This window comes from Chrysemys picta, chromosome 3, assembly GCF_011386835.1.
Source record: "Chrysemys picta bellii isolate R12L10 chromosome 3, ASM1138683v2, whole genome shotgun sequence".
NCBI classification, from domain to species: Eukaryota; Metazoa; Chordata; order Testudines; family Emydidae; genus Chrysemys; species Chrysemys picta.
This window is the reverse complement of record NC_088793.1, coordinates 61485623-61500639: the sequence shown is the minus strand read 5'-3', so window position 1 is coordinate 61500639 and position 15017 is coordinate 61485623. Positions and strand designations below refer to the sequence as shown.

At 42.6% G+C, this 15017-nt stretch overlaps 1 protein-coding gene across 26 annotated transcripts in view; it reads right to left on the bottom strand.

The window, feature by feature from the left end:
- The window catches only part of SENP6 (SUMO specific peptidase 6), a 147659-nt gene that overhangs the window by 37313 nt on the left and 95329 nt on the right, over positions 1-15017 (bottom strand). For 25 of the 26 annotated variants that reach the window (XR_010599494.1, XM_065588023.1, XM_065588028.1 and 22 more), the window contains 4 exons: positions 7613-8015; positions 6196-6431; positions 2983-3150; positions 2519-2552 (listed from right to left, as the gene is read on the bottom strand). Coding sequence is in view for 25 of the 26 variants with exons in the window: in XM_065588023.1 (XP_065444095.1) it covers positions 2519-2552; positions 2983-3150; positions 6196-6431; positions 7613-8015 (841 nt within the window). In the remaining variant the exon portion in view is untranslated. The remainder of the gene's footprint in view (positions 1-2518; positions 2553-2982; positions 3151-6195; positions 6432-7612; positions 8016-15017) is intronic. The other variant, XM_065588033.1, reaches the window with a different exon arrangement.

The following is a 15017-nucleotide window of genomic DNA, read 5'->3' as shown; positions in this document are numbered from 1 at the left end:
TCTGAAAGAACAGAGCCTTTAATGTTACGCTAGGGGGCTGGTTTCTTGTATGGGATATTTCATTTATTGTCAATTATTACTATCACATGGGGGTGGAAGGGCAGCACGTGGGGCCCTAAAGTCAAGAACAGTATAAGGTACAAACACTTCCTGGAATTCCAGAATACGTGCCACCCTTGACAAGTATGGATATGTTTATGTGCAGTTTGACACGCTGGACACTGGGCACCTGGACTGACATACTAAACGTTCATCCTCATTTTCATCGGGAGAGATAGCTCAGTGGTTTGGAGCATTGGCTTGTTAAACCCAGCGTTGTGAGTTCAATCCTTGAGGGGGCCACTTAGGAAGCTGGGGCAAAATCAGTACTTGGTCCTGCTAGTGAAGGCAGGGGGCTGGACTCAATGACCTTTCAGGCTCCCTTCCAGTTCTATGAGATATACACATTGGTCAGTGGAAGAACAGAAAGGCAGAGGAGATAAAAGATTGAAATATATATTTATATTTTAATCTTTTATCTCCTCCGCCTCTCTGTTCTTCCACTGACCAATGTCACCCAAGTAAACCTGGCGATAAGATGGCCATTTCTTTCTCTAATGATAGATGGAGACCTGCTAGTGCTATATGGGAACAGGAGCAAGGCTAGTAAGACCCGGGTGTTTTTGGAAAGTGGAGAGAAGAAATTTGAGACAGTCTTCCATGGAGATACATACAAATACATAGTTAAAACAAGTACAGAGGGAATGTTCAAAACCACAGCTTTTCCCTGTGGAAACCTAGTCAGTATTATGACTTCATGCTCCAAGGAAAATCTCAAAGATCCAAGGAAAAAGAAAAAAGGTTTGATTAAATACTTACTCAGCAGGATAAAGTCTAGTTGGCTATATCCCTAAATCTAAATTATGACTACAAGGTTGAAGAAGATAAATGAACTGTAGATACAGGCTAGACTGTAATAAAACCTGTAAATCTATTGAAAATAAAATTCACAAGAAATTTTATCTTGCAATATCTGAAGTTGTTTGAAAACTAAATGTGGTCTCAGATTATGAAGTAATAATAAGAGCTGGTTGGGAATTTTTTTTGTCCCCCAAGAAAAAAAAATCAATTAATTTTTTTATTTTCTAATTGAAAAACTGACTGCTGCAACAAAATTTTGAAAAGAGTTTTCAGGTTTTTAAAAAAAATGAAAATAAATTTTGGGGTGTCAAAAATTGACGTTTCCCAGGGAAATTTGTTCTGTCAAAATAGTCATTAAAAAATAAACAAACAAAAACAAAAAACAAACAAACAGGTGGAAGCTTTTCTACCACATCTAATAAGATTTCTGATGAAAAGGAATATCCAGATCTCGTTTCATATATGAAGGTGATGGTTCCTGAACTACTGAAGGTTTATTAAGAGACTTTCCTTTACAAATGTCAAAGTCTTAAGGTCCTCATCCAGCAAAGCACATGCTTAACTTTAAGCACTTGAGTAGTTCCACTGATCGATGCTTAAGTTCTTTGTGGTATAGGGCCTTATTGCATATAAGGAGGAAGAAACAAATGTGGAAATACTGAACCATTATCATTTGTCAACATTTACATGAAAGTCTTTCACAAGAATGACTATTTCATAAGGAGGGAAACCTTATTTTCCCCAGAACTTAGCTTTGAAACATAGTCAAAAAGAGTACAAAGATTAGGAGAGGAAAACAGAGTTTATGCATAAAGGGAATATCTGCAGCCTTGTGATTCCCCAAATTAAGTCACTAACAATTAATTAAAAAAAAAAGTCCTACCTCCTCTGGGACATGAAATATGCAAACTGTTCGCTAGACAAAAGAAAAGGAAAAAAATTCTGAAGAGGATGAATTGGGTGCAGATAGGGAGGAGGATAACCAGCAACCAAAACAATAATTTACTCTCTTGCTGAGCTTGCTATTTTCATCTTGTTGAAATGAGCTGAGAACTTGTTAAAAGATATAGGTATAAAAAAAGTGTTGCTAGTATCATCCTTGCCAGGTGTGACTGCAACCTCTCTCAGAGGAAGATGCACGCCAACAGTCACTATTACAACTAGGAAAAATCTATGATCATGTAATTGTGTCTATTCTACAACAACCAAATGGTTGTTTTTTTTTGCTCCCGGGTAAGCATAGATTATACTGAAATAAGTCAGTCCCTGCTAATGGTGGACAGACTATTTATATGACCAAAGTTCTTCAGTACTCCAGATATTACCAATCGATATCAAGGACAATTATATACATATCCCAGATTTTTATATTAGTTGCTGTCTGTGGGGAAAAAGGGATCTAGTATAACTTACTGTTACAAATATTTTTATATATACATACATACACATACATACACACACACACACACACACACACACACACACACACACACACACACACTTTACTTCATTTAAAAAAAAAATCAAAGATCAAAAATAAAGCTTTGAACCATTTCTAAACAAAAGCCCAACTTCTTTACAAAGAATTTCTGCAAGGAGAAAGAAAGTAAGTACTGACCTTCAAGACGTATCTTGATAAAATCAAGGCAAAACTGTGAAAGATAAAACTATATTAGTATTATATATTGCTGGAATTCCATGACCCATGCTTCCACCAAAATAAGCCCCCCAAAAGCCTTCATGTCTTTAGAAAATATGAGTTAAAACCCCAACTTTTAAAAACCAAGTTTTAAGAAAACTGACTTCAAGACTGAATGCAGTATATATTTAAACCAAATTTAAAGAAATGAGCATCTTCCATATGTTCATGTCCCTGTTTGTCAGCCTGACTGTTGAACATATACAGGATTTCTCTCTGCATTTACTTTGGCTTTCATTTAAAAGATTTAAAATACCCTGAAAAAAACACACACGTGACTTTTGCCTTCTAACCAAAGAGATTATTGCTACTTATTTATATTCCAACATGACAACCCTCACCCTAATTTGAAAAGAGGACTGACAAAGCAGAAGTGTACCTACAATCACAGGTTCCACAACCATTCTTCGAAGGGTTCCTATTCGTATACTTCGACAGTGTAGAATGACGCTTTCCCAGGAGTTTTGGTAATTTATAGGTACAGCATCAGTTATTTCTTGAGAAGTAACTTTACGACGTTTTACTGGTGTGTTAGATACAATGTTGCCAAACTGCAAAGTAATTTTCAAGTATCAGAATTTCTCATTACAATTTGCTGTTAATGCAGAAACCCATTACACTGTAACAACCTAATTTTCACCCATTTTTGCATAGATAAATAGGATTACATAATATTGATGCCAACTGTATAAAGGCTGTTATTCCCCCAAGAATTTCCACTGACATCAAAATCAGGAAAACAAAGTTTAAGTATTTTGTTAATGCAACCAGATTACAGAGGTAACTATTAGTGCTATTTGTGTACATTTTGCCACAATTATGAACTGTGATTAGTGCTTTTGGAGTTGCCAAAGAACATAATTACACTACTGCATTGAAGTGTGGTGCTGCTTGACATGCTCAAGACTGCTTCTCTCCTTCCTCAAAATGTTCTTTTTGGTTTTATTAGTACATTCTTTGGGTGACTGTGAAAGTGCATAACTATTCTTCTTGAAGTATAGCACATGAGAATGTTACCAGGATCACAACATTCCAGAAGAGAGATCATACATAACCATGGAAACCCTCAGGGGACCTCTGTCGGTGAGCTGTTAGATTTTTAGGGCAGATTCCAGAATGAAGAAGCTGAGCACTGATATAAGGCATTTGGAGATTGGCTTCAACTCAAAGAATCTAGTGAAGCTGAAGTGATGCATTAGCTCAAGAGATGTGTCTGCTTTGATTTTCAAGTAGAACAATTCTAGAATATTTTTAGAAGGAAAGCTGATCGTTAACTGTTAAGTGACAAGGTTTTCAATCTTAATGATACTTACAAATTTTTACTTTGTTCTATTCTGTTGAACAGTTTTCTGTGTTCATCTCATGTTTAGTGCTGATATTCTCTTTTTAGTTATAAAAAATGACTACATTGCTGTAAAAGGGTACTAAGAGTTTGAAAAATAACTACCTAAGCTAAGTTACTAATCATTTTGGGCCATAGTTCATAATGCACTTTGGGATCCTTTGAATTAAAAGTGCAATAAAAAAATTAAATAATCAAAGTAGGTCTAGTACAGGAATAGCTACAACAAACATTTTGCTACTAGTATTACCCATGAAGACATTTTATTTTGCCTGTCAGAACGTAGCTAGTGCTAGTAGGTGAAACCTGTAATACGTTTGTTTTCATCAGAAAAGTATAAAATAGAACTCCAATCAATTGGTATACACTATATCTGTTTATAATATAGTAGTTAAGTTCTTGCCATATGAAACATTCACATATTAAGTACCATAGCCGTACTCAGGCAATCAGTGTGAAGGGCTAAAGGATTCAGTATTAAGAGTATATAGAGTGAAAGATGGTTAGCTTTTTGCAGGATTTATGATAAATACCTAATGTAACAGAGAGACAGGGTGGGTAAGGGAATATCTTTTATTGGACCAACTTCTGTTGGTGAAAGAGACAAGAGTTTAAGCTCTTCTTCAGGTCCTCGCCCACCTTGTCTCTCAATATCCTGGGATCAACACTGCTATGTCAACACTACAAGCATTGTAACAGACACAGTTAATGGTAGTTTCCTTCTGTCATGGCTAAAACTGTAAGTATGTTCTATGTTGATGATATTTCAGCCCACATCTAATTTGCCAATTTTCTGTCTTTATTTCACTCACTCTAAAGTGTTCAGTAAAACTCGGATGTTAGCAGTTCGTTCTTTAAAGTTAGTGAAAAGGAATATGAGGTGGTGCAGTGAAAGACAGTGGGGAGGTTTTCAAAAGGCTCAAATAGGACTTAAGTGCCTAACTTCCAATGAGTTTCAATGAAGTGCTTTCAATTATTTCCTTATGTAATTTTAGAAGAGTATTAGAAGAACTGAAATGGAAGAATTGTATTCGTGACCCTAACTTCAGGCCTTGCCATCTTAAAAGTTAATCAAACAGAGCATATTATGTAGCCTAGTAAATTTCCACAAAGGAGTGCTGACTTCTTGAATATGAATGTAATATGCTGAAATCTATACCACTAGTTCAGTGTTCTAAACAACACACACGTTCAAACACTTCCAACTTGGATCTGACATCCGGTGTACTATCAAGTACACTTGGAGTATGTCAACATTGTAATTAAACACCCACACTTGCCCTGTGTCAGCTGATTTGGGCTTGTGGGAGTTCGGCTATGGGGCTATAAAACTGCAGTGGAGACTTTCGGGGGGACACCACAAAGGGGGAAGGTTCCCATAGCCTGGGCTCCAGCCCAACCCCAAATGCCTACACCACAATTTTACAGCCCTGCAGCACCAGCCAGCTGAAATGGGCCAGCTGTGGGTATTTAACTGCAATGTAGTCATACAGCTGCTGGACCTAATTCACAATAACTCAAATGTACAAGTGACCCAAAAGAACTTTAAGCAGCACCATCATCAATTGAACACCAATTGTTATAGGGAATTTATTTATTTATTATTTTTTAAAGGATCACTGTCAAGGTTGTTAAGTCTTTAAATTAACATACCGTGAAAGCTGTCCCCTTTGACAGCACTAAAGGAGTCTGCTCATGGTGCATTTTTTGTCTTTGTTTATCCAATTCTTGCAGTGGTGCTCAACTAAAAAACAAAAATCCCCACCATGAAATCCTTAAAATAAGTGCTATTACTTGGGACAGTTGTCAAAGTATTTAATTTTAAGGACCATCATCCTTGCCCAGTGTCCCTTTATGTTTAAAAAATTTAATGCTAAAAATTATCCTTCCATTAATGCATACAAATATTATACACCACTTCACATCCCACAATGGAAGAACAGGTCCCTAATTATATAGAAAGATAATCTGTTCAGCATTAAACACAAAGAATGTTGAGAATGTATGATTTTTTTAACACATCCCTAAATGCATAAACATCTACATATATTGAACAAGTTTCCTTAGGCTTCCAAAGTTGTATGAATGAGGAGAATACTTGACCAACTGTCCAAGGTGAAAAGTAATCAAATAAAGACCACTTATGACAACTTCTGGTAGGATACACCTTTAAATTTCTCATTCGCTATCTGAAATTTTATACACAGAGGTTTATTTAAAAAAAAATAAAATAAAAAAAATTTAAACTGAGTACCTGATCTTTCATTCTTGCTTTTCTTGGTAATGTGATGGCAATTTCTGTGTCCGTTGCAACAGTACTTAATCTCTGTTCTATTCCAGAAGTATTTTCCTTTAATGCTGCCTCCACCTTTCCTGTGGAAGGCGCTGGGGAAGAACGGGCTGAATCTGCAGGTCGAGGCGATGTGCTTTCTATTCTGTTAGTGCTGCCACTGTCGTCGTCATCCTCCTCGTCGTCACTGGACAAAATAACTAGGAAGCAAATATTAAATACAAAATACAATGCTTGATGCATGTAATATTTTTTTAAAATGACTATTTAGTGGCTTTTCTCTTTTTGGATAGCTAAAACACAGAACATCAAATGTCATCTGCATCAATTTCTTCAACATATTTTCTTTATTAATATTTACTTTGCCACCATCTGTGGAAGTGGAAATACCAACTTCGTGGTCAAGACAATTAAACCTGTTCAGTAAGGAATTAGCCGTGATCAATATGAGTTAAGCCCAATTTAAATTATCTTTTGCTGGAAAGGTTCATTCTTAAAAGGCAATGGAGCCCTGGCAAATATTTAAAAAAAAAATTACCATCCGGAGCACAGCTCAAGGTACTTAAATTTGAGAGGCAGCATGATACAGTACACTAAGCATGGGACTGGAACCAGAAACTCTGGAAGTTCTAATTCTGGCACTGCTATGTGGCTGTAAGCAAGCTGCTTAACCTCTCTCTCTGTGCTATTCACCCCTACGGACCTGTACACCATTCAGCGAGTAAGTTTGAATCTTATGTGGAAGCATTCAATGGGATTAATTCAAAGGTATGGGGGGGTGGACATGGTCAGAGCAATGGATAAGGAATATTGTCTTCACAGGTACATGTTACATTGGACTAGAGGGTAGTGACGTAAGCATTGGGGAAGACAAAGTAAATATGAAGAGGCTGCTGCAGTCCAGTCATGAGCTGAGTATTTGGACAACAGAACTTCAACCATGTAGATTAAATTAAAAAGGTTTGATTTTAGAAATGTTATGCAGAAAGAAACAGCAAAATGTGACATGACCTGGATGTGAGGGGCAAAGGAGAGGGAGAAGCCAAAAAACCACCTTCCCTTTTTCAAGCTTAAGTAATGCATCCTCAGCAGGAATACTCTTTAGAAATTAAGAATCAATTATCAGCAGCCTGCCTAGTATTTTTAAATATATTAAGAAACTACTAGATTTTCCACATTCATCATATTTTATTGTACTCATAAGGGGTGTACCTCTAAAACGCAGAACAATGCAAAATTAAAAACAAAAAAAACAAGATCAGCAAAAGATTCCATATAGTTGGCAGGCGACAAATGGAACCAAATATCTTTCATTCTTATAGAATATTCTTGGGTATTTGGCAAGTTTAAATCATATCTAGCTATATAAAAGCATACTTACTTGGATCATTTAGTTCAGATGGTCTTGTATTCCTCTGTCTTAAGTTTCCTGAACTTTTAGGAATTTTTGTCCCAGTTAAGAGACCAACTTTTCCATTCGGTCGCGACATAGAATGTCCTAGAATATCACGACTCAATATGATATCAACTGGACCCTTCCCACCAGCAGAGCCATAAAACTTCTGTGTGTTCAATCCTGTACCTGGAGATTTTTGCCCCGTTGAATTCTGATGTATTGAAGATCGCAATAAAGGTCTCAGAGATTCACTACATGTCACAGTTTGTTTGGAGCGTCTTTGCAAATCCTTACAGAAAACATTTCCATAACTTTGGCATTTGGTCTGATTTTCATTTGTCTTTTCACAGCCTGAGCAAAATGTGGAATAATCAGTTGGTTCCAAATCCTTGAATAAAAAAAAAAACAAAAAAAAAAAAAACGGCAATAAGTACAACACATATGGTTTTGGCATTTGTAGAAAAAGGTACAACAGAAACCCAGATTTTAATCTTGCAATTGAAATGTATATTTAAAAGAAACAATCACTCAGACCTATGTATGTTATGTTAGCAATACCACAAAGAATGCAAGTCTAAAGCAAGCATTAAAGAGTAGCTTGACTTTTTTGTTTTGCTTTTTAAGTGGGAGTCAAAGGGTATGTCTACACTGCAACTAGACACCCATGGCTGTCCCGTGCCACCCAACTTGGGCTCACAGGACTCTGGCTGAAGGCCTTTTTCACTGCAGTTTAGACTTCCAGGCTTGGGCTGGAGCTTAAGGTCTGAGACTCTCCCTCCTCGCAGCCCAGAATTCTACACAGCAATGAAACATGAAATAGCAGCTTTCAACAATAATTGTCTTTCAGAGGTCTCAAAGTAGAAGGTGTCAGTTTATCTTTCATGTGATGTCTCAGCATGAGCTATGCTGATGATACACCCACCACCGAACCTTGCTAGAATTAGGCTCTCTTTGAAAGTAACAGGCTATTTAAGTAGATGGTACTTTCGCCTTATTTTTATTGTGCATTTGTTTTATATCCTAAGTAGCACAAAATAAATTAAAACTTAGCAAAAATCCACACAATATATTAAATCTTATCACCACCATTTATGTATCTTTGACTATCTCATGTGCCCTCTACTCACTAATCTAATCTCCAACACTTATTCTAGTATTTCAGCCTGCACAGTAGGATTCATGCAAACTAAGGCACCTTACTCTATAGACAGATTCCACCGCGCCCCCCCGCCCCCCCAAACACACACTTCTTTTTTTTCCCCATTCTTTAAACATCTCTGGCATATACAGTATACACAATGGTATCATGTGGCACAGCACTCTCGCTGCACTCACATAGAATGAGCTGCAAAGACTGGGTCAGGATTTCACCCAATAGGAGTTTTGCCATTGTCCTCACTGAAGTCAGGACATTACCTTCTCTCTTTTTATGCTCAGCCATGTAACCATTTGACATTTTAAATTCATTGCAGGAACGGAATTCTCTCCGATAATAAATTATTCACCATATTTAGCAGTTAATATGAGCCTTGCAATTGAAACAGAAATAGAAAACAAGAATACCACCTTTGTTTAAACGGCTCACTAGCTTTAAGAGTAAACACAATATTTGACATAACTACATTACACGCATTATATACTGAATATACTGAAATGCACATACATTATGTATATCCTCCAGTGCATTCATTTGACTAAAAGACAGAAAAATGCTAAAAGATCCAAGGATGAAAAAATATATATGTTCATGACATTTGATAGAAAAATCAATTTACTGCAAGTAGAAGTTTTAGATCTTTAGCATGAAATTGTGCTTTTTTCTCATTTCATGTGCAAAGAAGCTCTTCTAAATTTTTTTTTCCCATTCTAGTTTTTCCTCCAATCATTGGATATTTTTGTACTGAAAACTCCTCCCCCTTCCCCTCTTCACTTGACCGGAACAAAACCCAAAATGGCAGTTTTACTTCTCTATGCACAGTCCTTATTAATTACCAATATATCGGCAGGAATGGATAGTTGAGTGCTTGTACCTCTTACGTCAAGTTACCCCAAATGATGCTCTTTCACTCATAATATTTACCAAATGGTTCTGTGTTTGTGGCTTGAAAGAATAAATATTTGAAAAATGTCAGCAAGTAAAGCAAGTTAAAAGTTCTTTTAAGCCTTTTAGATTTAACAAATCACATTACAAATAAATTTAACTTAACTAGGTAAAAGTAAGTAAAAGGGGATATTAACTCTCCCATCCAAAAGGAAAGTTTAATGAAGTCAGACATTTTTTCCCAGTGGGAACAAAAAACGGTTACCTACCTTTCGTAACTGTTCTTTGAGACGCATTGTTCATGTCCATTCCATTCTAGGTGTGTGCGCACCCACTTGCATGGCCGTCAGAGACTTGCCTTAGCAGTGCCTATGGGGCCGGCTGCAGCGCCCTCTAGAGTGCTGCACTCATGGCACAGTATATCAAGCTCTGTTGGCCTAGGCCCTCTCACTTTTTTCTTGCCGACAACTCCAACAGAGGGGCAGAAGGGCAAGTAATGGAATGGACATGAGCAACAAGTCGCTAAGAACAGTTATGAAAGAAAGGTAACCATTTTTTCTTCTTCGAGTGCTTACTCATGTCGATTCCATTCTAGGTGACTCACAAGCAGACTCCTCAGAGGCCAGCTCAGAGATCACAACCTTGCAGCACTGCTTTGACAAAGCCAGCATTATCCCAAGCTTGCTGGGTAAGCACATGAGATGCTAACGTGTGGACGGATGACCAGGTAGCAGCCCAACAGATCTCTTGGATTGGCACCCATGCCAGGAAGGCTGCTGAGGATGCCTGTGCCCTAGCCGAGTGAGCTGTCACGATCGCTGGCAGGAGCACCTTCGCCAGCTCATAACAGTAACAGATGCAGGCCGTGATCCAAGATGAAATTCTTTGGGTAGACACTGGGTAACCTTTCATCCTGTCCATGACAGCAACAAACAGATGCGTTGACTTGCGGAATGGCTTGGTCCTAGCTATGTAGAAGGCCAGCACCCGTCTGACATCCAGGGTATGCAGTCTGCGTTCCTCATCTGATGCATGAGGCAGAAGACCGTTAGGTACACGTTCTGACCCACATGAAACTGGGCGACGATCTTGGGACAGGTGTGGACGCAGCTGGACCTAGTCCTTGTAGAAGAATGTATAGGGCGGCTCCAAAGTGAGCGCCCTGATCTCAGACACCCTGAGGGTCAAAGTTATGGCAACCAAGAAATAAACTTTCCAAGAAAGAAGCAGGAGGAGCATGAAACCAGGGCTCAAAGGGAGGGCCCATGAGCCATGACAACACAAGATTCAGGTCCCAGGGGGAGACTGGGTCCCAGATGTGCAGGTAGAGGTGCTCCAGACCTTTTATTAAGAAGCGTGCCATCATAGGATTGGCAAAAATCGACCAGCCTTGAAATGGAGAGTGGAACACCGAAATGGCTGCCAGGCAGACTAACCGAAGAGAGCGAGAGGCCCTGGGTGCAGTAAATAGGCGAGGACATGATGCAGCGGGGCCTCCGAGGCCCAACACATGAATCATTTCCACTTTTCCAGGCAGGTCACCTGGTAAACAAGACCTGCTGGACCCCAGCAGAGCATGGTCGCTCTTCCGCATTCAGTCATGCAGTAGCCATGCTGTCAGATGCAGCGCCGCCAGGTTCGGATCAGCAGTGTGCCGTGGTTCTGGGACAGCAGATCCGGCTGAAGAGGTAGCTGCAGCGGGGCGGATGCCAAAAGACTGAGCAACATGCCCAACCAGTGTTGGTGAGGCCACACTGGGGCTATGAGGATGATGCTCATCCTGTCCTGCTTCACTTTTATCAGGACCCTGTGAATTAGGGGCACCGGCAGGAAGGCATACATTAGCACTTGCGACCATGTATCAAGATGGCATCTGACAGGGATCCCTTGTCCCTGCTCTGCAGGAAACAGAACACGTTTCCTGTTCTGCCTGGAAGCAAACCAGTCCACTTGGGGACTCCCTCACCTGCAGAAGATCAGGCTGACCACCTCCAGATGGAGCAACCATTCGTGGTGAGATGAGAAGGCTCAGCTGAGGCGATCTGCCACAACGTTCTTGGCACCACGTAGATGGGCGGCCACCAAATGAATGGCATGCCACACACAAAAGTTCCAATGGCTGAGGGCCTCCTGACAAAGGACCGAAGACCTGGCCCCGTCCTGCCTTTTGATGTAATACATTGCGGCGATATTGTCCGTCAGGACCTGCACTACCTTGCCTTTTAGGTGGGGCAAGAAGGCCTGGCAGGCTAGGCGAACTGCTAAGCTCCCTGACGTTGATATGGAGGGTTAGATCGTCCCGCAGCCAGTGGCTCTGGGTGCTGAGCTCGCCCAGATGGGCTCCCCATCCCAAATCTGAGGCATAGGATACCCGAGTCAGTGATGGGGACGGAGTCACGAAGGGAACTCCCACAGCACCAATCAGGGATCTAGCTACCAGTTGAGGGAAGAATGAACACAGTCTGGTACCCTGTCCATCTGATCCAGGAAATGTCTGTTGGGAACATAGACCAAGGAAAGCCATGCTTGTAGGGGTTGTAGGTGGAGCCGAGCATGGCTAACCACATACGTGCATGCGGCCACATGACCCACCAGCCATGGGCAGGTGTAGGCCGTAGAGAGCAGGTGGTTCTTCAGATGGGAGATCAGGTCCAACATGGCCTGAAAGTGTGCTTCCAGTAGGGAGGCCGTGGCCTGCATGGAGTCTAAAACAACTCCGATGAACTCTATGTGCTGGACTGGCACTAACATTGACTTTTCTATATTTATTAATAGGCCCAGGTCGCAGCAGGTGGAACATACCAGATTAGGCTGCCCCACACTTGATCTGGAGACCTGTCCTGGATGAGCCAGTCGTTGAGGTATGGAGATAGGTGGACCCCACGACACCTGAGGTAAGCTACTACCAGCGTCATGCACTTTGTGAACACCCTGGGGGACAAAGAGAGGCCAAAGGGCAGCACCCTGAACTGGAAATGGTGTGCTCCCACCAAAAAACAGAGGAAGCACCTGTGCCCCAGGAATATAGAAATATGGAAAAAAGTATCCTTTACGTTGAGAGCAGCGTAACAGTCTCCCGGAACCAGGGAGGGGATGATGGAGGCCCGGGAGACCATGCGAAACTTCTATTTCTGGAGATACTTGTTAAAGTGGTGCAGGTCCAGGATAGGTCAGAGGCCCCCTTTGGCTTTTGGGATTAGGAAGTACCAAGAATAGAACCCCCTTCCTTTCATGTCCCGAGGAACATCCTCCATGGCCCCCAGACGCAGAAGGTTGTCGACCTTCTGAGCGAGGAGTTGCTCGTAAGAAGGGTCCCTGAAGAGGGATGGGGAAGTGAGGGGTGGGCAAAAATTGCAGGGTATAGCCCCTAGCGATTATGTCCATGACTCAACAGTCCGATGTAACTCTCAACCAGGCTGAGTGGTAAGGGAAAAGGCAGTTGAGGAAAGGCGGCGGATCCGGGGAATTGGCTGGGGCATCGCTCTCAACCGCCCCATCAATACGGGCGCTTCTGCCCCGTCGAATGTTTAGCCTGGCAAGGCTGCGTGGGCAAGCAGGAGGCAGAAAGGCGGCGACGACCAAAGCTGGTGTCCATATCCCCTCTCCTGGCAGGTCCGGAACTGGGTTACCACAACCTTGGCAGTGGAGGCAGCCGGAATGTCTTACGCATTGACTGCAGTGTGTGGATGCCCAGGGAATAGAGGTTTGTTTCGGTATCCTTTACTTTATGCTGCCGCACATCCGTTTGATCAGAAAACTGACCATTTCCATCAAAGAAAAGGTCCTGAATGGAGGTCTGCATCTCCTGGGAGAGTCCAGCAGTTTGAAGCCAGGAGCTGCGCCTCATCACCACTGCAGACGCCGCCACCACCCTGGGTCCACCGCATCCCACACCATTTGCACGGCACAGCGGGCCGGTGAGGTGCCCTCCTGCACAAGTGCTCCACAGCAGCGGCCAGTGAGTGGACTGATTGGGGGCAACCCCAGGCGTTCCAACACTGCCACTGAGCAGGCCACTGTCCTGGCTGCCACTGACCAGCTGCCACTGTCAGCTCCCATGCCCAGTCCCACTGCTGAGGCCGGGGTGACAGGCTGAAGTGGCCCTCGGTACCAGAGAAGCCCCCTTTCGGAGACCACAGAGGGACTTACGAGGGGTGGGTCCGCCTAGAGACCACTGAAACCAGACATCTGTGCCCCGCCTGAGGAGACCGGTGCCGATAGTGTGGTGAGTAGGTGCTGTGCCGAGGAGGCGGGAAGAAGATCATTCCCACGGTGTCGGTGACCCGGAACAGTGCCAAGACGATGATCTTCGGGACAGTGACCAGCGCCAGTAATATGGGACCGGTGCCTCCCTCCTAGCGAGATGTGCCGAGACGATGGCGACCGTGACCGCAGAGCCGGCGACCGATGGTAAGCCATCGCCGATCTCAATGACATAATTGGCGATCAGCTGCTCATGAGGAGCCTTATCGACCAACTTGCCCTCTTGGGGAGCCTTAGACGAAGCCTGCAGCACTGGTGGCACTGGTTGTGCAGGCGGAGGCTGTGCTCGTTTGACACCTGGGCCTTCAAAGCCGTCAGTGCCAGCAGGAGAGAAGGTCTCACTCAAAGGAGTCAAAGGACCTTTTTCAGGCAGACTGTCCCAATCAGGGAGGGCCAACTCCAGGGCTCTAGTGTAGGCAGGCAGCTCGGGGCCAGCTCCTTGCTCACAGCCTTCTTCGCTGATGCTGGGGAACCGTACTTCTCAACCCTTTTCTTTGGCACCGGCAATGTGGAGCGGTGCTAGGAGGGCCCCAGTGCCAATGGTGCTCTTTGCCAATGCCGAGGTGCTGGGAGACTCATGCCAAGATGGCTTCAACAGCAGGCGGAGGGCGGACACCAAGCCTGATGTGTGTCTCCTTCTGCGTGCAAGGCTTAAAGTTCCTACAAATGCGGCACCACTCTTTAACGTGTGCTTCCCCCAGGTACTTGAGACAGATGCCGTGAGGGTTGCTAACAGGCATAGGCCTGTTACGGGAGTCGCAAGGCTTAAAGCCCAAAGACCAGGGCACAAAGTCTATGCTGGGACCTAACTACTAACACTAACTACCACAATTAACAGGTACTTAACACTAAAGATAACTATATACAAAGCTGAAAGGCACAAAGTTCAAAGAAAGTAACTGCAATTCCTTGAAGAGCAAGGAAGGCACTCCGACTGACCACCACGGGCAGTAAGACAGAACAGAGAGGGCGCAGGGTCAGGGGTGCCTGATATACCGCACCATAAGCACGGCACTCCAGAGTGCACCACAGCTGCCCTACAGGTACCGCTAAGGCAAAATGTCTCCAACGGCTGTGCACGTGGGA